General features: G+C 39.0%; 2 protein-coding genes across 6 annotated transcripts; one reads left to right on the plus strand and one right to left on the minus strand.

Moving 5' to 3' along the window:
* Positions 1-25,938, plus strand: LOC128254081 (uncharacterized). 5 transcript variants are annotated; one of them, XM_052982890.1, is made up of 7 exons: positions 1-858; positions 1,020-1,737; positions 21,512-21,977; positions 22,463-23,084; positions 23,709-24,151; positions 24,872-24,963; positions 25,311-25,938. In XM_052982890.1, exons 2-7 carry the CDS (start codon positions 1,588-1,590, stop codon positions 25,434-25,436), a joined length of 1,899 nt encoding a protein of 632 aa, XP_052838850.1. In that variant the 5' UTR covers positions 1-858; positions 1,020-1,587; the 3' UTR covers positions 25,437-25,938. The 5 variants fall into 5 exon arrangements, with proteins under 5 accessions (XP_052838850.1, XP_052838851.1, XP_052838852.1 ...); XM_052982891.1 differs by having other exon boundaries at positions 1,201-1,737; XM_052982892.1 differs by having other exon boundaries at positions 1-627; positions 1,201-1,737.
* LOC128254082 (pancreatic lipase-related protein 2) lies at positions 12,948-18,305 on the minus strand. Its single transcript, XM_052982895.1, has 6 exons — positions 17,965-18,305; positions 14,829-14,928; positions 14,565-14,719; positions 14,028-14,498; positions 13,479-13,635; positions 12,948-13,421 (listed from the first exon to the last, which is right to left on the minus strand). Exons 1-6 carry the CDS (start codon positions 18,014-18,016, stop codon positions 13,187-13,189), a joined length of 1,170 nt encoding a protein of 389 aa, XP_052838855.1. The 5' UTR covers positions 18,017-18,305; the 3' UTR covers positions 12,948-13,186.
* Positions 25,939-26,463: the final 525 nt, after the last annotated feature.

Here is a 26,463-nt window from a genome sequence, read left to right on the forward strand (position 1 = left end):
GGGAAGGTTGTTCAATACGGCGGCATACGCGGCGTATACGTAACGTTGAAAAGAACATGACTCTTTCGTGAAACGAGTGAAGGTGTACGGCTGCAAATTACCAAACGGTGTGGTCCTCGCCGAGTGCCTGATCAATTATAACCCCTCACCAAGCCATTGACTAACCTGTTTTTTGGGTCAAAGTTGTTTGATTTCGTGCAAAAACAGTTGGCGTAAACAAAACGTGTCCAATCACTGGAATCAACATCTATTGCTCTGCCTGGAAATTGCGTCAGGCTCACGCAGCTTCCATGGCGGTTTCGTGGGAAACTAGCGTTGCTGCTCTGCGACATTCACCGTTCTGAGTTGGCCCCAGTTGCACGTGGGCCAGCATTCAGTTTCGGTGCCATTTTCACCCCGAGTGCCAAGAGCAGACTATATAGTAGAATATAAACCATAAATAACTGCCTTACGGGTGGCAGCTTGTAATCAGCCAGCCAATTTACCCATTCCCATTCCCCCAAGTGCGTGTCGTCGCCGAGGAGCCCTGTGATTCGGCTTTTGTGCAACTTTCTAACGTGTAATTGAAATTAATGATCACTGTGCGGCTGACTCTGTAATTCCGGTTTCGATCAGCGGAAAATAAATGTAATGCCTTTCATTGAATTATAAAGAAATCGCGACACTTCTCTTTATTAAAGTGTCAGAGTGACTGACACCCTAGAGACGAAAATATCACTCAAAGATTACGAAATTCATCTCACAAATTGATGTGTCTCAGCCAGGTGTGAAATATTGTCCAGGGAAGAAAGCGAATGTTTTCCTGCGAGATTCAACTGAGAGCAGCTCCCCAGGGCACTGATTTATTTATTTATACGTGTAAGACAAGATGGGAGTAGGGAATTCTGGGACCAATATATAATTTAAAATTAATGTTTATTTTTTGATTTAAATTTTTGCTTTGTCATTTAACATTGGTGCTCAGTAAGATTTATTTTTCTTATAAATTTTTGTTTGGTTTCTCTTCATTTTCTCTTAAGGTTTTTGGCAAAAATTTTAAAGTGCGAGGTTTTTGTAATAAATAAGTGGAGCCTGGAACTTGTTAGCCCTTAGCTTGTGTATTTCTTTTACACTGTATTCCCTTGGGGTACCATAAAATATGGCTTAATCAAAGCGCTCGTTTTCACCAAAAATGTACACTCATCGAAGTCCCACTTCCAGAATGCAAAATTGATTGCAGCTCATCAGCAGCAATTGGGGGAACAGAAAACAGCATGCGAAGGAAAAAGAAATGTGAATTGAATGCGGCTAAATACCAAACTCGACTTTAGTGTGCCAATTGTGCTGTGCGAAATGCTTTTAGTGTCGCGTTGTTCGTGCCTATGTTGTGATTACATAATGAGACGCTGCTGAAAGTCAAAGTCAAAGCAAGAAAGAAGTCCCAGTGGCCGAGCCAAGTGCCAAGTGTATGAAAGCCAGCAGCCAGCCAGCCATCTCTCAAAGCGCCGCAAGTAACTCAGTCGAAGCAGAGGGAACCCCAAAGGACGAAGGACCATCCATATCCATCCGCAGGACTCCAAAGACTCAAAAGGCTTGGGAAGCTCGAGGATGCCCTTCGGCCGCAAGTCCCCGCTGGAGGCCCTGGCCCTCCCCGGCGTGATGCTCGCCTACAAGTACAGCCAGTTCCGGCAGCGCCGACGGGAGGCCGCCAGCCGACGGGTCACCGAGCGCGAACTCTCCGCGCTGCACCATAAAATCGTGAGTACAAATGGCGAGCATAAGAAAACAAAGTCATTTGCACAAGCCAGCGGTGGGTGGGTATATTCATTTTGGAAAGCCAGAGCCCCCAAAAAAGGATTTATGATTAGCATTAACAGACGGAATTTTACGATGTCTGTAACTTCTGTAGATATAATTAATTCTGCTAGCAGATAATGATGTTACACAAATAGGAAAAATTAATTAAATACAAAATAGAAGCACTACAGCTAAAGCATTGCAACGTAGATTTAATTCTACCCGTAAATAGAATAAATGTTTTACAAATGTGAATAATCAAGTAAATACAAAGAGTCAAGGTAAAAGCAGAATTCAAAAAATGTATCAAAAAATAGAAGTACTTAGGTACTAGTACTCTTTTTGCACAATCTGGTTGGATTTTTTATAGGATAGCTAGGGTAGAACAAAATTCGTTCTTAGCAAATGTTCTTTTTTTTTTTGTTATGTTTGGTTCTTTCGGCATCTTCGCCTTCGCCTGCGACCCATAAAACGTAACGCAATAAAAGAAGCGAAACGGGAAAACAGGGGCGGACGTTTATCAAAAGCCGGCGAAAGGCGGTCGAAGTCGGGCATCATTAGCCGCGTGTAACAGCAGCGGCAGTCCCAAAACAAAAAAAACCCACAGCTCTTGAGTCTTTTCAAAGTGCCGCTCTTCCTGCTGTTTCTGTTTGTTTTCGTTTTGCTACGGCCTCTCACATTTACAGCTGGCAAATAGTTATAAAAATAAAAGGCACACACAGGCCATCAAACACATCAAAACAAGGTGAGGCCTTTAGCTTAGCTTAGCTTGGCTTAGCTCGGTTTGTCATGGCCCGCAAAAGTAGGCAATAAAAAACACCATAACTTGTACTATAGTTCACATGTGTGTATGTTGCTTCTAAACTTATTTGCATTTTAAGGGTCAATAAAAAGTGTATGATGAAGCAGGAAGGCAGAGAACGAAAAGTTTTAGAATCGAGATTTCTCTGGCCATTTGCCGCAACTTTTGGCTACTTTTATGAGATACATACTTTTGATCTTGGCCACAAAAGCAATAAGCAAGATTGTTGATATTGAAATTTAGTACAAGATTTAAAGCATTTTTATGCAATTCTGAAAAAGTGGTTTTTGGTTAGACAATTAATACCAAAAAGAACCTCTGAATGGATTTGATAACCATAACCTAAGCATAATTAAGTTCACAAGCCATATGAACTACCATGTAGTGGAAAAACATTAAGTTATAAAGCCCAGCTGATTTGCATTTGCCACAGGACCAAAATGTGCAACGTGGCCGACTGCAAAGTGCTAAGTTCACTTGAGATTTTACGAGTCTTGTTTGAAATTTATGAGTTTCAAAGCCATAGACAGCCACGCCCACTTGCCAAACATACACACATCCACACTTGTGCACTTATATAAGAAGAGCAGCAGCAGCAACAACAATCGCAAAGTGCACAAATAGGGACAAAAAAAATGTTGGCAGTAGTGAGCTGGGCTCAACTGCTTTGCATAAAATCTGACGCGTGACTGTAATTTCTCTATGGCGACCTTGAAAAGCAGCTAACACTCACAGGCACACGCACACCAATACACCGATACATTAGCTAAAAAACACGAAAAATGCTTTTATACACCATTAAAATTTACAAAAGCCTGACCAGACTTCCTTTCAAAAAATGCTTTTATAATTAAATGGCCCTTGGTTGGTAATTTCGCTTACACTTTTGGATAGTTGAACAGGGTAATATGGCAATAATTTTTACTCCTTAAAAGCAGAAACTGGCAAAACGTTTCATTTGACCATGAGGCATTTGAATTTCATTTCAAAACTAATATTGTTGCTATTAAATGTGTGGGATTAAGCTGCCTCAAAAAATAACATTTTATAAGTCAATTATAAATTGAAGTCAGTTTCTAAATAGACCAAATATATTAAATTTCTAATTGGATTGTATTAGATTCAATTGCTATTGTTTTAGCGAAGCAAAGTTAATATCATTTTAAAGACTGCAAAATATATGATTAAGGTAAACTGAATGCCAATCAACGCAAAATAGAAATTCGATGAGTTAAATGAACCGAAGGAGTTTGAATTAAAAAAGTTAAAACTTTTGAATAAACAGTGAAAAGCGTTTCAGAAAAGTTCTTTGAAGTATTTTTTGTTCAAGGTCAAAGCCTCGCCTTTTGAGCTTAGTAAAGCTAAGATCATGAAAAATACTATATGTATAACGAAGTAAACCAATCCCTATCGAAATTCGATGGGTTAGGCCAAGTAAGCTACAGATCCTGGTCATAAACATGTCGCTGAAGATGTCACACATACCGCACAAGTACTCCAGCTGAGCCAGGCTAAGACCGTGTAATCCCGCCGAGAAGAGGACCCCGCTCCCATACACACACTCCCACACCCATGACACCTCACCCACACAAAGACGGCACACACGCACACTTGGTGTCGTTTCGCAATCCCCAAAAGTATGCAGCGACAAAATTGTCATTTACTTCGTGCTGAGAGAGCCGGAAAAAGTTGGCCTAAAAAAGGGGTGGCTTGTCGCGATATGTTATTAATGCAAATACGCATAATATATAACAAGCTGATTAGCTGGGCGCAAAGGGGAATAGAGCTGAAAAATGGGAATGGGCTAGAGCAGGCCATCCTTTCGGCGGATAAAAGGAAAACGCTGTCAAAACTAACCTCACCCCGGAAAAAAGGAAAAAGGTCGCGTGACTATCCAACATCAGCACGAAAAAACAGAAAAACATAAAAACTGGAAGCCCCGAGCGAGACCTCAAAGAAGGACCTCTAACTGGAAATTTTTTCGGTCAGGCAATAGAAATAAAATTTATAATTTACTTTGCAAAAAGGACAGCGGACGGAAGTTGTCACCTGGCGTGGCGGCATTGGAAAAAGGTGCAAATTAATGAAACCCCAGTCTGCGGCAAAGGTCAAGCCCTGCCCTTTGACTGGCCTTTTTTTCCGGCCCCTTTCTATTTGAACCTAAATTGAAATGTAGGCAAGCTGGTACACGATTATTAGCTGCTGCAGTTCCTGCAGTCAAATGCCCTTTCCCTTTTCCCTCTGTCTCCATCTCGCTTGACCTCTCGCTCCGCCACGCCCCTTTTGGGTCTTTAGCAATAAATGACCGCACAATTTGACTTGGCACTTGCAACGTGCACACAAACAAAAAATGGACAAAAATCCAGCTTAGTCATCGAAATGCCAAAACATTTGCTTTGGCCTGGACTGGTTTTGGGCTTGGTTTTGGTCTATGGATTCCTTTTGAGCTCCTTTCTTTGAGTTGCCTTGGCATTGGCTGGCCTTAAAATTGTGTTGAAAATTGGGAACTGGCACTATAGCAGAAGTATACTATCTACTATAGTAGAAGAAAACTCAGATAGGTTATATTTGCCGCTTTATGTAAATAAAGTTGAGCCAAGGGAAAGTCTTATTCTTTGCCTAAAACAAGCATAACATTTTAAATAAAATCTGTTTCATACGATCATTAATTTTCCAAATTGACCATATCCATAACCAATAGCGTTGTTCCACTTTTGGGATAGATATAAAATAGTTTTCGTTGTCTAACTGAGCAAAATGGAGTTACCGCTAACCAAACTAAAGACAACATTTGTTTTCCTGGCCATTCTGTGTATTCAGATGTGGTGGGGGAAACCAAGTGGCTCCAAAAATCCAATTTTAAAAAAAAATGAAAACCTTTAAATAAACAGCGAAACAATGTGCTTTAATTTTTTGTGGGATCCAGGTGGCAGCATTGAGTTTACTCCTCTTCTTTTGAACTCTAAAGTAAAGCTGTGACCATAAAGAATACAATATTTATTACAAAGTAAACCAATCTCTTCGCAATTCGATGGGGTACTACAGTACATAGTAGAAAATAACTCATATGGGTATTCTGGCTAAGTAATTAAGCAGATACTAGATCGGTGTCTCCCTAATTTCACAATTCAACAGTTTCTTTCCGTTAGAATTAAAGGGTAACGAAAAGTGCATCCGATAAACTTAAGGCTCTTTCTGTTGCTGTTCCTTTGTGGTCAGCAGGCAGCACAAATATTTGCCCTTGCATTTTGCCACCCGACCGGCAGAATCGCCCGACCATAAATCAGACACAAAAAGCATTTGAAAGTAATTCCGTTTTGAGTGCTCGACACATAGCGCCTTGGGTGTCGTTCGGATCGGTTTACCTGGCGCCAATCAGAAGCTGTTACTGCCACCTGGCCACTTTCACGATTTCCATGGCTTGGACACTCGAAATAAATCATCAAGATCGGGCATTAGTCAATTTGATGGCCGCTGAGCCATTGCCATTTAGCGGGAAATGGAAAATGGAATGGGTCATTAAAGTTCGCTCTAAGGTCCCTGGATTTGGCACGCAATGCAGGAGCCGGATATCCGCTGGGTGTTTGTTCGACTCCCCCTTTTTCCGAGAAGTAATTGAACTTTTGTGTCGCAGCAGACACGCAACTTTCTGCAGGATAATGGCAAACGACGACCTCCGTCCTCCGACTCCTGAAATATTTAACTTTATATGCGAAAATGTCAGCGTGTGTTTTCCCCTTTGTCGTCTGCGAACTTCCGCCTTTCTTTCTTTTCCCCCCAACGCCTCCTTTGCAATTAGAGTGCATTAAACTTTAGTGTTTACGCATTGGGTTTGTTGTTCGCTCGGTTGTTGCCAGATTTCCTTGGGCCATCACGTGCTGCAGCGAAAAAAAAAGGGTTGTAAAAAGTCCCCAGTCCCTCCCTTCCTCCTTTTTGGGGCGTGGCAATGCATTAGCGCAGGTCACGCGATGTCTGCACCAATATACTATACAGTATGCACACACCAGCATATATAAAAACAAGCTAGAATCAGGGTATATGCTATATTTATAAGGGGGTTTTCAGTGTAGTCAGCAGACGTTTACCTTAATTGCATTGATTGGAGCATTTAGAGTGGCCAGACGATGTAGAACACGATACGACACGATAAGTATATGTAATTATTTTCGAAAGATTTTCGAATTAGAACCATAATTTCGTGCAGAAAACAAAAAAAAAAGAGTGATCTTTGCTGGCGATGATAAAAAAAAGTTCAAATCCATGGTGCAACCCCAAAGCAGTTTTAAAATCATACTAAAAATTATAAAGTCCAAAAATGTATAAGAAAAATTTTTGGTTTTCCAACGTTAGAATAATCGGGAAAACAATATAGTTTAAATTTAACGTTCAAAAACAAACGTTACAGTGTACTGACTACCAACATAATTTCAAGCTGAGAAATATAAAATAAGAAGTCTTTAAGTTTAAAATGTGTTCTACTTTCAGCCAAGAAAATTCAAACTTCTGTACTTAACATATAAATCTGATTTAAATTTAGGCATGGGTTAAGGCCAAAGCACTTTGTTCAATACCTCCTAGCAAGCTCACGTTCATAGATTTTCCGAACTCTTTGCTTTAACCATTGTCACATTTCATTACGCGCCAGCAGAGATAAGCCCGCAAAAAGTTTTATCCCCTGCCGGGCGACATTTATGCCAGAAAGAATAAATAAAAATGCAGGCAAGATAATAAAAAAACGACAAGGAAAGCAAAAAAAAAAGTGGAAGGAAAAAGTACAATATATATAGCAAAAGGAGGAATACTGAGCGGCGGATGCGAAATTGGAACTGGGCCCAATGCACCAACACAATTGCAACCACACGCACACACACATTCGACCACGCACACCCACCAACACCCAAATATACACAAACTCACGCCTCAGGCAATGCGTTTCGGTTTTAGCCCAAGGCCAAATTTCAATTAAATTTATTGTTTGTGCCAAAACGAAAGCGAAATAAATTGAAAAAAATAATAAATTGAAATGCGAGATTTATTTTTAAATGGCGCCCAACGCAATAGTTGTTGTGGGCCACTCTGTTCAAAAACAATCGGTTCTTAACTGTTACTAAATACTCGCCACTCCATGGACCCTCCACAAAATACACATATTCGTGGGAAAAATCGCTTTACAGCTCAACACTTCATCCGGGAACTCTTCTCAATATACTGAAAAGGGCCAAAGGGGATCCAACCACGGCCAATGAACATTTACAAAAAAACGAGGAAAAACGAAAACAACTTGCTCCACACATGACCTGCCCTGAAAGCAGCCTGGAAATATAAATAACCAAAGTGAAACTTTCAAAGGGTTTTCCCCTTTTCACCTGCTTAACTGCATAAGACCCCCCTTTTACTCCCCTCCACTCCTATCATTTTGATTTCAATGAGTTTCCATCCGAAAATGGCATCGCTTCGGTTTCACTTTGCACTTTTGTGTTAAAAGCCCTAATTACACTCCAGCAGCTACAATATACACCTACCTATCTAGTACCCACCGCCCACACATCCTGGCCCACATGTGTCTAGTTGCTAAATTTGACACTTTTCTCATAATTTTGTATTGCTGGCAAACAACTATGAAGCAGAGAAAGAAAATACGAAAGACTTAACTGTCACTATTAAAAAGCTAAATTTTCAATCATTATTATGCAGAGTTTTTAATTGCCTCTATTAAAAATTTATTCTCACATGTGAAAATAATTAATATTTAAAAATAATTTTCGTTTGCTTTTTAAAATAATTCGACATATTTTTGGAATATTTAAGTACACTTTTTATTTTCGGTAAGGATCAAGTGTTTTGGTTTATTTTTAACAATACCTATAATATTTGCAAACATATCTTTCCAAACTTCTGAGTATATATATTTTTCCGGTGTGCTTCGGCTTTGTACAGTGCTCCTGTGGTTTTTGTTGTTACTGTGGCTGGGGCCCAGCAGCTGCACTCATGGGTTTGTTGTGCTGTTGCCTGTTTGTGTTGGCCAGAGGTTTGCAATTAGCCCAGAGCCTGACAATTGATGGCAGGCGGAGGATGAGCACTCCCTGGAAGCCCATACAAGCCCCGACGTACATAGATTGCCTGTCCCCAATTAGTTGTCGACAAGCCATTTCTCCCCGCACACACATATTGTTTGATTTGACTTTTATGGTTTATAATTGGTTTTTAATGTGGCCGGCAATTAGCAGCGAGCAGCGGGAACTAGAGCTTCTTAAAGATTTAATTTCCACCATACTATCCTTGGAAGCCGCTATAAAGATGTCCCCATTAAATCGCTGGATTTATGTGACATGAAGAGCATATTAAATGCAATATATTCACTTAGCGGCAGCTTGGGAAAAGAAACACATACATTTACACTCAGGAAAACTCACTGATACGTAAACGATGCCTGTTATAAATGCGATTTCTCTTCTTAACAATGTTTTCCCGGCGAGCATGCCTTAAATAATGAAGTCACGAGCTGCGGGATGGGTTGGAAAATGGAGGTCTGGGTGGGAAAATTGTCGGGGAGGGGGATGAAGAAAATGGGGTACGTCGTTGTGCAGAACTTAATGGAATTGTTGCCTCCACTTCACAATTATCGGTGCATGAAAGGGAAAGTGCAGCGGCGCGATAATAAGAACAACAGTAACATCAGCAGGAAAGTCATATGCCAGCACTTTCCGCCAGATTCGCTGAGGGAAAATGGTGAAGCCCTCTATCGATTCAATTAATTTTCCATTCCTTTTAAGCCAGCAGCAGGTGCCGAAAACTGAGAGATTGACTGACTGACTGATTGATTGCAGTACATGCAAGCTGTTGTTAGGGGATTATGTTACATGGGGTCACCTACTTTCAGGTGCCAAGTGCCTAGAGTGGTTAAAACAAGTGTGGCAACAGATTTAGCTCAAACCTTGCAAAAATATATTTTTAATAAATGTTAAAAGTATGCATTATTATTTAAAAGTATTTTTTTCAAATTCAAATGATAATAAATTGTATATATGGAGCTACAGGGACATTGAAAAGTAAACAACTTCTTTTTTATTGAAATAAAAATTACCGATTGACAGAACAAAGAGATATAAATCAGTTTTATCAAACTAAGGATGTTTATTTTCAGAATACAACAATCAATGATACTTTTTATTTATTTTAACTCGAAGCAAATTAAAGTTATAAATAAACCATAACCATAAAATAATTTTAAAAACCTTATATAAATAGTGTAACAACATTATAAAAATTGGAAACATTTGGAAACCATGCAGAACATTGTAATACATTTCAATAATATATAATATAATATAATATAATATAATATAATATAATATAATATAATATAATATAATATAATATAATATAATATAATATAATATAATATAATATAATATAATATAATATAATATAATATAATATAATATAATATAATATAATATAATATAATATAATATAATATAATATAATATAATATATAATAATATAATAAAATAATAATCTTTGCAAAATTCAAAATAAACTGTTCCATGATTTTACGCTTTTTACAGCTAAAAAAATTGAATTCAACAAGAACTTTCTTCGCATTTCTTTTCTTTCACCCACTTTTGTCTGTTGTTAATGGCGTGTTTAAAGCTACTTTAGATCAGTGTTAGATTAATGTGCAGACCCTTACATTGACCCTACCTTTGTTTGGTTAACCGAGTGAATAGTGCCACCGTCTTCCACTTCCACTTACTGTCTCAATACACACATGTGCTTAACTTGGAGCAAACAAGAACAGAGACCAGTCACGGTATTAATAATCAATTCCAACCTCGATCAATCAGCAACCGCTCATTGACAGCTCCAGGAATTTCTGCTCGAACGCAGTAAAATCCCCCTATATCCTTATCCTTATCCTTATACCTAACCCACCTTTCGTTTCCTTTCCAAACCTCATTAGCCAGCACATTTTTGTGAGTCAGCAGCGAGTCGTTCGCACGTGTCTCGCGCAGTTGTCGCCTGGTTTTCCATGGCATGCCTAACAACCATACAGAGGGGCGAAATCTGGGGCACGGGGGCAGAGAGGGGTTAAGCAAGGCGTAAAGTGTAAGGAGTTGGGAGTGTTTTTATTATTGGCCTACTTTTACCTGGCCACCCGCCGCGAAAATGTCCATAATTGACAGTCGGACTGAAATACGCTGGAAATTACTAAGGGAAATAAGTGAGTGCACAATCACACTGAATTTATTTGATTGCTCAATAGGCAAATTGAATGGTATTTATATAAATCCCCTAGACTTTATAGCCCTATTTTTCTTTGGAAATATTTGCTAAATTCTTCGAGCATAAACATTAGGCAACTGGGGTATTTCCTTCTGGAATATTTATAAACCAATAAATGGTAGCTAGAAAAAATTAGTTACATTATTAAGTTAGGAAACATTTTCTCCTCAATTAAAAACAATTTATTAAAAAACTCAATTTATTAATATTAATTTGAGGATCATTAAATTATATTTAGCAAAACTTAAGCCGCACCTTCTTCACCAATTGTAAACCAACTAATTTGCAAAAAACAATAAATGATATTTAGTTTGAGGATCTCAAAAATTATATTTAGCAAAACTTAGTTAATTATTTAAACTATACTTAGAAAAACTTAAGCCGCACCTTTTAAGCCAATTCTAAGCCAATTAATTTGCAAAAAACATTTACTGCCCATTTAAACCAGCAATCTTAACTAGGAATTCCAATTTGATGGAAATAATAGAGTCGTAAAAAAAGATTAAGTTTAACAACCAATTACTCAAACTTTAAACTCCAATCTGACAGGGACTTTCATGGCGGTCTTTTTTTGGGGCTTTTCCTGCCCTAGGGATTGTGCAACTCTTTATCGATTCGACCAAAACCATTTAGATGTGCCCGCTCATCAAGGTCTGGCCTGGCCATTAAATATAAATTCGACAGGCACTCGGCCATCTGCAGTTGACCCAAAAAGCCACTCGACTGGGGACCTGGAAAACTAAAGCTAAAACTCACAAATCATTGAGCGGTTCGAAACGCGGTGTGGCTGCGATGAGTGATGGGGAAATGGCATCTGCATTCAGTTGGCCTAAAGTGTGGCTCATTAATAATGCAGCCGGCATATGGGGCTTCATTTTCCCGAGCCGAGAGGCCGATTTACCCTTCCGGCTGGCCACACCACCAACTTGCATTTCCCGAACTTCCCAAAACTGCCCCAACTGCCCGAACTTTCCCAGCTTGCCGCCATTTCCGCTGCTCGTTAGGCGATGGCTTGTGAAATGAGCTCCGACGTTCATTGCACATTATGGCCCACGTCCTGTATGGCTTCTGTTGCTCCTTTGCAGACCTGTTTTTCCATTTTTTTTTCCATTTATAGTCCTTGCATAATTACAGGCGGCGGCTGCAACCGAAGTTAATAAACAATTGCACTCCTTGTGCTGAAGGAAGGCGCCTCCCTGGCCGCGCATTATTCGTTAATTACTTTTTAATTGCGAAGGCAATAGCCCAATTTCGCTTTTTTCGCCCTGTCCTCGGTGCGTATACTTAATATTTCGCGTTGTATACATGTATATTTGTGGTGTTTCTCTAAGGTTTCTCCTTGCGTCATAGGCGTATCCACTTTGCATGTCCCTCGGCTCTTGTCGCAGGGTTTGGGGCAACTAAATTAAATTACTTGCCTTTTAGAGCGATTGTCATGATGAGTCACGGCTAAAACTGTGCAAATTGGGCCTCCTCTGGCTCTGCCTTTTTTTACAAATTTTTTTTTTTGGGTATGACGAAGGTTCTGCGTTGCTACCTGAATTTTCAATGATGTTTAAAGAGGGAACAATATTAGGCTTTTTGTTTGACATACTTGAATGTGGATTTAAAATTTGAAGAGAAAACTTTTTAGCTTCTATTTGACATAAAATCCTTGCAGTACACTGATAAAAAAATTAAATTGCTAAAATAAATATCTTGCTATTGAATTAAACATTTTGTACTTCATGTTTAAATTAAATAATATTAATTGGTATGCAACATTAAGTTCTATGATTTAATAACTAAAATATTTGAACTTTTGTTTAATGCGTTAATGATACAAATTTAAATTTAATATTCAAAAAATAAAATCAAACAAAAAATTTCAACAAAAATTTAATATTTTACAATAATTATTTAAATTAATTATTAAATACTTTAATTTGCGTTTTTAACCAGGACAATTAATAATATCTGATTTATGTTTTTAAAGTAAGCCATTTTCTTAACCACTTTAAAACCACTGCCAAGTCATGATTGCAAGCCCTTTTGAGCATACTTTCCAATTTCCTTTTTATCAAACATTCCCCCGTTTCAACTATTCATACTTAGGGATATTTATTTTAACGGCTTACAAACGCCCTGATTACGTGCTAGAAATACTTAAAGGAAAGATCACAAGAACTGTTCCCTTCGACTGCAACATGGAGCAGTGGCAATGGGCAACGGGCAATGGGCACCCACATAAATCTCAACCGATGCTGGAGGACACTCTTGGGAGATGGGTTATCACCCTGCGTCCTCGCATCTCTGCATCCTTCGAAAACCGTGCAAATGCCGTCACGTCAGTGAGAACCTGTCAATGTTGTTGCTCAACGCGTTGTTGTCGTCGTCCTGCTCGTCCTGTTCGTCCTGACCCAAAGCCCACCCACTGACAGATGGCTGCCTGGTGGCATTAGGTGGCAATTTGTAGGCAATGGGCAGCCGAGGAGCCAGCGAGACAATTGCCCTCGGCCGGCTGCTTCTTCCAAATGGCTTGGCATCGTTCGTATCCAGAAAGAACTTGCCACGAATCCTGCAAGCGGGCTTATCAGACGGTTTTTTACGGAGATTGAGCGATTATCAAACTCACCTGGGATCCGCCCCCATGCCCATGTGGGCGGGGCCGCTTCCTGGCTCCCGGCAGACGCCAAACATTTCGGAGGGCTCGCAACGCTGGGCGGGGAATCCCCGGGGCTGGCCCACACTCTCCACGAAATACTCCCAGGCACGCTGGTGACTGCAGCCAACTGCAAGGGAGATTGGCAAATTAGCTGTTAGGAACACTCACAGAAAGTAATTGTAAGTAAACTATAAAATACCTTTCTATGAAAAAATTTTGTTTTTTGGTTGTAATTTGGGTACATTTTCTTGACTTTTTATGATTCCAAGTTTTCAAAAAGTAACTTTGCACCTTGCACCACGAGGGCTTAACCCTGTTGGCAGAATCTTGATTTTGAAAAGGCTTTTAACAAAGCTTACCTCTAAAGGTTTGTGTTTTAACTTGCCTCGAATTTGCGTTAAAATGTTGCTTTAAAATTACGATTTGTTTAAACAATATTGTATCTGCTAACCTACATTAAACATTTTGTAGTCCAATCGGTGAAAAATTTTGTTTTATTAGGTCTTAGCTAGTACTCACCAATGATGCCCAGCCAGTTATTGGCAATGTTTTGCCTGGCACAGCCCGGTTGCAGGGGTCGTCCTCCATTGGGGTAAAAGTCCGCATGACCCATGGCCGCCGGGTTACCCAGAAGTCCGCCATCCGTGTGGATGACATCAACGAACCGGGCATCGCTGGGACTCAGCCGGCGGTTGGAGCTGTTGCCCTCGAAAAGGGGCAGGGCCGGATCGAGGGCCGTTATACGCGTTAGCTTGATGCCCCACTCCTGCAGCTGCTTGCCTGCGAATCCGGCCACTTCGGCGCCCAAACTGAAGCCAATCAAGTGGATGTACTTGGCGGGATAGCCCTTGTCCACCAGGAATCGCAGGAACCTGGCCAGATAGCGAGCCGTCACCGGCAGATTCTCCACGGCATTCGAGTACCAGGGCACCGCTGTCATCGCGCTCCAGTCGATGAGGATGACATTGTACTTGCCCCTTCTCAGGAAAGCTACAAAATGGGGCATGGTCAGGGCAAATTTCACAGTGGCAGGTGGCAGACAATCCCCACACTCACCATCTTTTAGCTCCTGGCTGCTCTGCCTTTCGCCGGTGGCCGATTCCGAAAAACCGTGCAGATAGATGGCCAGCGGGTAATTGAAATTGAAATTGCTCTGCGCCAGCCGGGCATCGTCGCTCAGGTGGAGCACTTGGGCAGTGTTGCGGTTCCGGCTGCAATGGAATGGCATGAAATGGAACCCAATTTTGATGGCCCCTCAATATGCATGAGCTGGGATTGGGATTGGGAAAGGGAAGAGGTCGCTGTTTGCTGTTTGCTTACCTCGTGTACAGCATGAACTTTATGTCCTCGCGTTCTCTAATCGCACAGCAGGTGGAGCAGGATCCACGCGGAGCGGCGCTGTAGAAAATTGGGGAGCCAGCTGGGGATTAAAAAAATATATATTGCAAAACATCAAAATTAAGTTAATTCCAAAAATATGAGAAAGAATTTCCAGACCCCAGCCCCAACCCTTCATAACGAAAGTTTAAATTAAAGTTTACACTCCCATTTTCTTGGAAATTAACTATTCAGATAATAAATTACTTGGCAAAGTCTTATTTTACTTCAAAATTTAATAAGATTTACATGAATTTATAGATATTTAAAAAAAGTTTAAGTAAAATAAATATTAAATAAGATATATTAAATTATTATTATCGTATCTAACCATTAAAACAACTTCCTTTTGCAATTAACTATCCTGAACTAATAAACCTTGCCATGTCTCAATTCTCTTTAAAATTCAATAAGATTTGCATGAATGTATTGATATATAACGTTTCTGAACAAATTGTTAAGCATTAACTAACTTCTTTCAACATTCAATCAAATTAAAGAATTAGAACTGGAAACAATTTTCTACAACCTTCGAATTGTTCGCAAAGAAATTTGAAATTTAAGTTAACAATCGTAATTAAATGCCTCGGATTTCGTGTTTTACTTTGCCCATTATTTAGCAAGAAAAATTACCAGGCCATTTCTCAATACACTATAAAATTAAATTAAATGTGCTTGAATTTATTGAAATTTAAGTAAAACGTTTACAAGCAATTATATATAATTAAGTAACTTCTTAGAAAGAAAGAAACATTTTCTATATATTTCGTATAGATTTGGTGGCAATTATTTATTCTTATTCCAATTTCCTTTAAATTGATTTAGATTTACTTATATGAACTTGTTGATATTTCAGTGAAGCGTTTGTGAACAAATCGTTAACCATTAAATAACTCTTACAACATGCGGTCAAACTTGAGGCGGAAATCAAATTTGTCAAACAGCAAACTCGAGCAAATTTATTTAGAGTTTGGAATACAAGACTAATTGATTCATTAGCTTCATTTACTGGCTGGCAACGCGTCCGAAATGCCAGGTAGCCATAACCATAACATAACAATCACAAACAGTAACAACAAAGACCAACCAAAAGCCAAACAAAAACAGTGGCAAAGAAAACGATAGCGAAACGAAACTGGCCTAACGAAGCCCAACTTGGCCGTGAACTTGAGGGACGTTAAATGAAATGAAGTGGAATGGTATGTGCTGGGGCCAAAACCAATGTACAAGTGCCAGTGGCCAGAAAAGACAGCACGTGACGCATACGCCGCGTGTTACGAATCCACTGAGGCACAAGCATAAAACAACAAAAAAACAATAATAAAAACAAGTTTTCATTTCCATCAGGTTTTCGATGTTCACACGGCCAAGACTTTAATCAGTTCGATTGGTGGGTGGTGGTGCAGAGGCATCACCACCACTATAAAGTCAGTGGGTCAACTACTTTGGGATTGGGATGTCAATGGCGCTGCTTTTTCGCTCTTTCTGTTTTGCTACACATTTTTATCGCCAGTTGCGAATGCATACGGATAATACACTTGATTAGATGCCAACTAACAATGACGATGGCCTTAGCCAGTTCATTTGCAATTCCCTCCACTTATCACCTTCCGTTTCAGTTAGCAAAATACCATATCAACTTTTAAATGGTCTTATTTTTTATCTCCAGAAATTGGTACTTTTATAAAAAAAATTTTAAATGAATTTTTTTAGGATTCTCATTAACCAGAAATATTAAATAGTACACAACAATTTTTTACTGTTACTGTTTTCTAGAGAAATATTATATCTTGAATAAATTTTAAATTTTAATTAGGAAATCAGGAAATTCTTAGATGTTTTTATTTTACGTTTAGCGATTTTTTTTAATTAAACGAAAAATTTAAATATCCCTTACAGATTAAAACCCTAACACTTTGTCAGTCATTTTTAAAAGCAATAAAAGTGAAATTTGTTATTTAATTTTAAGTTCGGTATAAAATTTAATTAGTTGATAAAGAATTAAAATATTTTGATAAGTAAAAAAAATGATACAATAATATTTCTTTAATGAGATCGTATAGTTTATTTTAAAATATCGACTTTCCCATTGGTGTACAAAAAAATCATTTAATGTTCTAAATAGTCTTTATCAGGAAACAACCGAAATATAAATCCAGTGCTTATCTTTGTATTTTGTATAAAACAAATTAATTAGACATGAAAACTAGTTTTAATTGCTTAATTATAAGTTAGAGTATTTCTACAATATTTCGTTTTCCGCAGTCCTTTTTATTGCTTTAATCTACTCCAAATTTTATGAATGTAGTTTAAAAATCTTTTATTTATGTAAATGTGCTGCGTTGATTTTTTTTCTGTAGGGCGGAAGAGTTTGTCGCGCTTATTTATGAGGAATGTTCCGTGGTATTGCCATTTATTTTATTTTATTTTTCGTATTCTTTGTTTTGCTTTGCATGGCTTTGTGTTCACTTTGTTTCGCGACGTCATGCCATGCATTTAATTTGTATTTCTGCTTTTTTAATTATCACGCTTCTGGCTTTAAGCGTACATATAGCTGGCAGTTAATAAGCGGCTTTAAACCATGGTGATTGTTTCGGTTGCACTCAGAACTTTACGGGTACCGGCTTTATGCTTCTAGTGTTCGAGTGATTCCCGGACTGACATTGAAAATACTGTGATTTACGCCATTAAGAATGTCGTAAAGTGCCGCTCTTAATGATCTAAATAAGATAAAGAGGGGACTTTACAATGGATATGCGATACATAGATGATTTGTTTGGCCAGTAAATATCTTTTGTGGATAGCCCACCCATTATTTCCATGAGCCTTCCTTCACGGCTCAGTGGCAATCTGAGCTGACCTACCCCAAGCCAAACATTGCCGATGGTCAACAATTGAATCTTTTGAGCGCGCGTATCAACAAAGACGTCAGCTTGTTTGGCTTACAAGCCATTCCGCCTTGAACTTATGTGTACAGTGAATAGTGACGCCCCAAACCGCCCACTTGGGGCACGATTTTCCAGCTGACATTGAGGCAGAATCAATGCTAATAGATGCCACTTTCGGTTTCTCAACTTACCAAGCAGAAACGTAAATACATTGCATAATGTCGAGGCGGCCGGCAACACCATGGCAAACACAATAAATTAGTTTAAATATTGAGTTTGGAGAACTACGGCGATTTTGGTACAATGAACCCCTTCAATTTTGGGCGTGCTATTCCAATTCACTTAGGTACGCGAAAAGCAAGATTCAAATCGGTTTCCGCATTTGATATATATGTTTTTTTTTATGTTTGCTTGGGTAGCACAAATCGCGATTATAGTATGATCGATAAGTAAAACGATCTGTTCTTGACGAGCGGCGAGTACGGACTGAACGATCGGAACTCCCGATCCGCCGCCAAGTTAGACTTACTGCCTCTGCCGCTGCCTAGCCCGCAGTCGACGTCGTTGCCCGCGTCGCTGGCAATCTGATAAACAGAATTCGCGAGACCCTTAAACGAAAGACTGAGGCAACAAACTTTAGCGCGTCTGTAAGCTTTAATGCGTTGCGTATTTAAATGAGTTAATCAGGCATGCGAGTGCCGGGCAAGATCGTAAAATAGATTTTCAGTTTCCTGATTGACGCGCGTCCAACACCACCCACCACCCATCCCATGTCGGGCATTCGAAATGAGCAGCCCACCCAGGCGATCTTTGCCTGGAAAAAGACAAGCCAAAAGTTCAGCCGGATCCATCTGACAGGCGGCTCACCTTGACCAGATGCTACTTTCCGTTTCAATTCACTTGTAGCCTCTCTATCGTATACAACATCCAACATCCGACAGCTACAAATGGGGATACATATTGAAAACTAATCGTTATATATAGATAGTGTAAGCTGACAAGAATATTTAAATATTCTTTCTTCTTTAATAGTCCATACTTCAAAATTAAGTTGAAAGTATATTCTTTATTTCCTAACCTAATAAAAAAAATTAATTAAGCTTATGTCGGTGGGGCTTTTTTACCCATCTCTTACAGATCTGATCTCATTTTTTTTCGAAGGTTATTAGTATGCCGCTGAGTTGTTAATCACACTAAATACATGCAGGGTTTCAATGTAAAACGAAGAGCTTGATTATCATAAGATAGTAAGGGCATTCAAACTTCGACTCAACAGTTTCTGAAATTATTTTCAATGCGGGCGTGCGATTTCGCGGCTTTTTACGCTTTTGTTTCAGCTGTCGATAAATACGTCGATTCCAGTGGGTAAATTATCAGCGGTAAATGTACACTGATACAAAAATGGAATAGTAAATGTAAAAAATGTAAATTTAAATTAATTACCAGAGCATACATGTTTTAAATGTTTGGTCTTAATGTCAAAATAAACTTATCATTTCAAAACGTCATACAAGTCAAACTTGTATTGAAGCAAGGCGTGTTTTTAAACTAATCCATGAACTTAAGAAACAGAAAAATTAAATAATACCCCTAAATGCAAGGGAAAAACCCCCTTCCACATTTTGTCAACATTCACGATGGTCGCCAAACCGACGACCACTCAACCAGAAATCCCCCAGCTGCTGTTACAGATGGCCGGAGATAATTACAAAAAGATTCTTTGGACATTTGCGGTTGCCAATGAAACCTTTGATTGATTTGCCATTGCTTGCATAAGCCACCAAATACTAATTAAATGTATACCTTACATATATGCAATTTAACCGCATAAGCCTTCGCTGGCGAACAATTTGCACGGTTTACGAAGTGACATTGGGAAACCATCAAGTGCAAGGCTCCACTTCAAAACCACACAGTCAAGGAAAGCCAAGAGTACATGTGTTCTAGGTTCTACATCAAGAACAAAGCCATTAGTCGACCGGCGAAAAAGAAAATCAAAATATATATGTATGTATGAAAATACTTCCTCAACCATTGCCCAATTTATGGCCCGCAAATAATAAACACAATTGGCTTTTTGCAACGAAAGGAGCAGTTTCCAAAAATAGCCATTTGAACTATTAATAGCTTAATACGATCGTTAACCAGCTCATTCAATCAGCGCTTAAAAAGCTGCTGACTCACAAAATTAATTACCCAAAGGGGATGGTCAACAATGGGTAGTTCTTATAAGTGGAAAGATTCGAAATCAATAACGAGTATCATATGTTTAACGATCTGATCTGTCAGCCTGAGGTCGAACACCCAAACTGACCTCAGAAGGCTATAAAGACTATGCAGACAAAAAGATATTTAAATTGAGATACAAACATGGGCAAAAACAATGCAAAACACAGCTCCTGAATTTGCATAATTACTCGGTGATTCGATACGAATTTAGACCGTTAGGCAATGCGTAGATTGCAATCGCCGGCTAATTTAGCATTTTGAAAATTTATTATTTATTGTTTGAAGTGTCGGCTGCAAAAGACACTTTGCCTGATCTTTATGGGCATGTCAAACGGCTTCTGGCAAAGGCCTTGAAAGTTGCTGCCATCATTTACAGCTAAGCAGCCGAAAGCCAAACTGTCGTTATAATAGGTCAATATCTTGCCTACTGTTTGGTTATTTTATATTACCCAGCTGCTGGTGAATTTACAACGAAATACTGAATATATTTAGGCAACTTTTTATTGACCGCCCATTCTGGCAAGAAAAGCATTTAAAAAACAGTAAAATCAAATACAAAGTGTCATAAATAATGATTTACATATAAAAGTAGTTAATACAAAAAAGTGCGTTTTAATGTAGAAGCTTAATATAAATAACTTAATAACTTTAACTGGATCTTAGTTATTTGTAATAATATTAGAGGCGTTAAAATTAATTTATAACTAGCCCACAATAAATTTTCAAAGATAAAAACTTTATTTTGTGGTAGTAAACACTTCACACAAAGCCGCCGAATTTAACTTTTTGCTTTCAAACATTGTAATACCTTTTTTTTTAAATTTAGCTTAAATTATTAATTCTCAAGCTATTTCTTTTTTAATGACAAGCATTTCAAGCAGTACTCATAATTAGAATGCAGTTTAACAAAAAGTTATAATAAGCCGACATTTCGGACTGCTGCAAATATATCTTAAGCTATCCTTTTTTATGACAAACAATTCTGATAATTTAGCTGCAGCTTAGCTAAAAGCCATAATAAACCAACATTTCTGACTGTTGCAAATATATCTTAATTACCACAAGCTTTTAGACAATTGCAACCAAATGAGGGAATGTGCTGTCTTTACTTCTGTCCAATTAAATTTTAATCATCTTACCAGCTTTAATCAGCAGACAAAATTTGTGTAATGTTTTAAAAAGCAAATGGCAGTTAAATTTTAATAATCTTACCAGCTTTAAAAAACAAGTCTTAATTTTTTTTCTCAGCTTACTATTTTTAGTACTTTTTTCCTTCAACCTGAAATTTTACTAATTTTTTTCAGCTCTAAAGAGAAATGAGAAAAAGGCTGTTAATAAGCTTAGCAGCTTTGGAGATTTAAAAATACTGTTTCACTGTATTTATCATAATAGTGGTAGTTAAGATTATGCTTTGCCACGTGCATACTTTATGGCTGAAAACACACAAATGAATTATTAACACGATTCGCAGCGTACTTAAGGGCGTACAAATGAAATTATTGCTTTCAGGACAAGCTGCTGAGCAAACTGGAGGAGGAGAGTGAACCGGATCCGCCCACTTCACAGGAGGATGAGTGTGTGATCTGCATCAACGCGCGGGCCACCATGCAGACCTCTCCGTGTGGCCACCGCGTCGTCTGCCGGCGCTGCTTTGTGAAGACGATCCAGAGTGCGGTGGCTCAGCGGCTCCTGCCCCTGCGTTGCGTCATCTGCCGGGCACGGGTGAACCGGCTGACCTCGTCCTCGGGCACCTGGCGCATCCAGGAGTCGGCCAGCAGCTACTCGATGGGCGCCAAAAGCTGGGCCTCCGCCGGAGTGGCCGCCGGCGGGGTGGTTCCTTCGGCCAGCTCCTACTCGATGAACGATGCGCACAGCGGGCACCACTCGTTCCACCAGCCCACTTTGCACAAGTCGGCGGTGGGGCGACACCACCCGCACCACTACACATCCCGCGGAGCAGGATCAGCCCACACTGGTATTTAATACCTCATTGTAATATTGTTCGCTTTGATTTTTAATCCATCGCTGTTTTTATTAATATTTATTATGGAAAAAGCACATTAATTGCCAAATATTTGTTTAACTGTATTCGAAATTAATTTTAATATTTAAAATATTAAGTGTTTTATTTAAACCATATTAAACTTGAATATAATGCAAGTTAAACAAACAGGACTCCTTCAAATCCAGTATTTTCCATGTTAATTAGAACATTTTAATAATAAATCATTCAAGTTAATATGTGTTTTGTATAATATTGGGATATTATATTTAATTAAAATACATAATATAAAAATTTGGAATGTTTGATTTCTTAGTGAACCTAGAGATTTTTTTGCTCTATAAAAATTAAATGGCTTCATCAGCTAGAACTATTAGTTTCTATGTTTGTCTTTGTTTTATCGACAATTTGAAATAATGAAATAAATAAAAAATGTTATCCATTGTATTTTTGATCAGCCCATGCTCGGGTCTCCCAGTCGGACAGCCTGTACTCGATGAGCTCGACGGGATCGGCGGCCTCGTCGGCCTCCGGCTACTCTCACTACTCCAAGACGTCTTCCAACGGTCCCTGCTCACCGGCCTCGCCGGCCGTGGCTTCCACTTCCAGCTCCCATCACCTGGCACCGCCATCGCCCACCACCAACCACCATCATCCACAACACGGCTTGGCCTCGCCCACTCCCTCAGGATCATCGGGATCCTCCCTTTCGCCGAGGGAGAATGGGAACTCCTCGCATTCGCATTCGCACTCACATCATGGTGGCTGTCCCAGTGGCTGCTCTGGAGCCGTGCCCAGGAAACCACTGCATGTGCTCACCAACTGCTCCTCCACGCCTGCATCCGCCGCTTCCTCCTCCAGCGGAAGTGGCCACAGTGGAACGGGCGGAATCGGAATCGGAAACGGTAACGGAAACGTTACCAGCGGCATGATGACGCCAACGCATACGTATCCGGGTCGAAGGCACGTGAAGAACCGACTGATGGACATCCAGAACCGCCTGCCGCCCATCAAGGAGTTCCGCAGTCCGGCCAAGGTGCCGCATCCCTCGCCCGTGCATGTGAGCAATCCCAGATTTCGGTGAGTTCAGAACCTACTTACTTAGTAAAATGCTTCACTTACTTGAACAGCTCTTTGACTCTTTCTTCAACAAAACTGAAAAACTGAAAAATTTTCAAAACAAATACCTATGACTAAAGATTTTAAAGATGAGCTATTTGATCGAAATAAAGGGAATAATAAGCCATTTCTTTGATGGTAGCTGTGAAATAAATTGTTAAAAAATCAATCTAGGCAATAGTATTCCGGATACTAATCCTTATTATTATTTAAAATAAATTAAAAAGTTTTTGAAATATTTCATATCATTGAAGGGTCTTCGACTAGTAGTGTCCTTGATGGACAGATTTTCTGAAAAATGTATAAGCCTGTTTAATCATTGGTAAATTTCATATGTTAATGGTATTCTTAAGAGAAATTTGTTTCGTTATCATTGGCAATCTTTCCGGCTTTTAAGTACTATCAAAAAACGAAGTTCACTGTGTGCAATACATGTTTTAATTATTTAAAAGAAGCTAATAAAATTGATTGAAAATAAGACTGTAATATTTGCCTGACCAGAAATTTTAGGCATGAGTTGTTTGAGCTGAATGCAGTGCATGTCTAAAGAATTTTCCAGAGATTAAGAAACTCTATACCTTGCAGTTACTCCACTTATACAAAGTCCAGTGCCCACGAGCTGGCTCCGCTGCTCAGGGAGTCCGGATCGCCACCGCCGTCACGTCGGCCCAGTCCCATGAACATCCAGCTGAGCTGCTCCGCACTGGCCCCGCCCCCCTTGAAGGCGGGCGGGGCAAAGATCTGCCCGCTGACCTCGAAGAATTCGCTGCCCAAAAACGCTTACGTGATGCCCAAGGATAAGAAGTTGCCAGCTTCTGTTCCGCAGGGGAAAACTACTGGCACTGCCTCCAAGTTGACTCCACAAGGAGCAGGCTGCTCGAGGGCCTCTGCAGGATGTGCTGCTGCCGGCAGTTCGGGATCAACAGGAAGTGGATCTGGACACGGCCCAGCCGGTAATGGCAATCCCAAGCCCACGTCAAGCTCTTCCAGTCGCAGTTTTCCGCTTTTCTCCGCCGCCAGCAATCAGAGTGAGTTTTCATTTGGATTTACATATTGGGAATCATAATACAATTTGCTATATAGAAATTAAACTTCATTGAACTAATTTCTTCTTTTCTGTATATTCATAATTTAATGTACCACATAGTTTAAGAAGGAAACATGTTTAAAGCTTAGGCTCATTAAATAAATGTTCTCCAAAACTCCTATATTTTTATTTTATGCAATGTCCTATTTTGAAAGTTCAGAAATGAGTATTTTTATACCTCGAAAAATATTGAATTATTCAATTTAATTTATTTTTCCAATTGTTCCTACTGGTTCCTGAAATAGAAAGACAACTTTTGTAAAAAAAACTAGTGACTAGACTTCACTGCGTTGCAAACTGTTCGACTGAAACTATAATACAAGGGTATTAAAATTAAAAAAATTAAAATACAAGGGTATAAAAGTAAAGGAACTAAAGTAATTCAAATAGATATACATTTTTTTTTAAATAGAAAGCACTCTTAGATTTTTTTATCAATGTTTTCCTGATAAAACATATGTATATTTTATCCAATCAACCATAAAGTTATGTTTTTAATTTTGTAATTGCGTTATTGGCGTTATTGCACTTTTGAAACTTCAATGGAGTCTGCAGATTTTATAGCACCAGACGTTGTGGCACGCACCCCTACAATTAAGGAAGTTCTAACTTTATGTATTCTGCATATTTTGGTTATAATAGAAGCTATATTTTCTTCCAGGAGAGAAAGCTGACAATAAGAAGAACGAGTCCGTTGAGCGCAAGAAGAAGGAGGAAAAGATCAAGCTGAAAGCCGAGAAGGAAGCCAGGAAGGTAGGTGAAATGGTAGCGAACTTTGGTGGACCCCACGCTCCTCTTTGTTTGGGAGATGCATTGTTTTCCCCGCCGAGCCCCTCAACCAGGCTGTGCATATTAGTATTGTTGGTAATTGGCCTCGTTCCCCTTTTTTCTTTCTGCCAACTGTTTTGGAAAAGTTTTTCATTAATCGCGGGCGAAAGGGCTTAGGGAAGTGGGGGGCGGGGTGCTCTCCTTTTGTGACCGTAAAGCATAAATTTCCAAACTTACGAGGCTCATAAAACGCTTGTGATTCCGATTTTCTTGTTTATGATTTCCGCTGCATGCAAACAAAGTTATTCATTTTGCATTTCTCCTTTTGGCAGGAGGAGAAGCGACTGGCCAAGGAGGAGGAGCGTCTGGCCAAGCTGCATGCCAAGGAGGAAAAGAAACGGGGGAAGAAGGAGGCCAAGGAGCTGCTGTTGGCCAACGATGGAAACAGCAAGAAGTGAAAGTGAATGTGAAAGTCCCCCACTTCACTACCCAATTAGCCAGAAAAAACGCATATTTCCAGTTGCAATTCTAGCCGTAAGACCATAACCAAGTACCCGAACCCCTACTATATCAGATCGGATCGGATCGGATCGAATTAGATCGCCATCTCTCACACCTCAACATCCACACATGAAACGAGCTTGATTGTATTTTTAGAATAATATTTTGTCAGTTAGCCATTAATCGTTTCTATAAGTTAATAACCAAAAAGGAAAAGCACAAAACCAATTATTAAAAAAGGAATATCCAAGCAACATGTAACTCTTTAAATACAAACATTTAGTAAAAAGTCTCTATATGATTTTCTTCATTTAAAAAAAAATAATATTTTTGATTTTACCATTTTAAAAAAGATTTAAGAATAGATGGTTATGGAAAGCCAGCATATTATTTTTTAATTCATTTTACTGTTTATATTGTTTTCTTAAATTTCTGGTAAGAAAGTTTATATTTGGACATTTCATTATTATTAATAATATTAATAATAAAATCAAAAGACAGCATTTTAAAACCAAATATTCTATTGACGAGAACTGAAATGTTATTTACAAGTTATAGCTTTTAAGGCTTTCCGAAACAGCAAAATAAATTCATGCCAAACCTTTGTATAAATGATAAACCTTTGGCAGCAACATTTGTATCCACTTTTTCTTAGCTTTGATTTCATATTTATGTATTAATCTGAATCTTTTATTTCTTTTGTCTAACTGACCACTTTCATAACTCTTCAGAGTCTAGAGATATGATAAGAGTAAGACGATATGTCTGCTTTTCGTTTGACATTGCCTCAGCCTCAGTCTCAGCACATCTGTCTCATTATCAATTTAAAGGTTGTTGAAACGATTTCAATTTGAACAGATTCTGATAGAAATATCCGTACTAGACCTTTTTACTTTCATGTTTCCAAATACTAGACAACTAAACAAGATACACTCTAATAGAGAGAACCTCATCTCGAGATATAGAACCATGACCACTCAAAAA

Source organism: Drosophila gunungcola, assembly GCF_025200985.1.
Source record: "Drosophila gunungcola strain Sukarami chromosome 2R unlocalized genomic scaffold, Dgunungcola_SK_2 000004F, whole genome shotgun sequence".
NCBI classification, from domain to species: Eukaryota; Metazoa; Arthropoda; class Insecta; order Diptera; family Drosophilidae; genus Drosophila; species Drosophila gunungcola.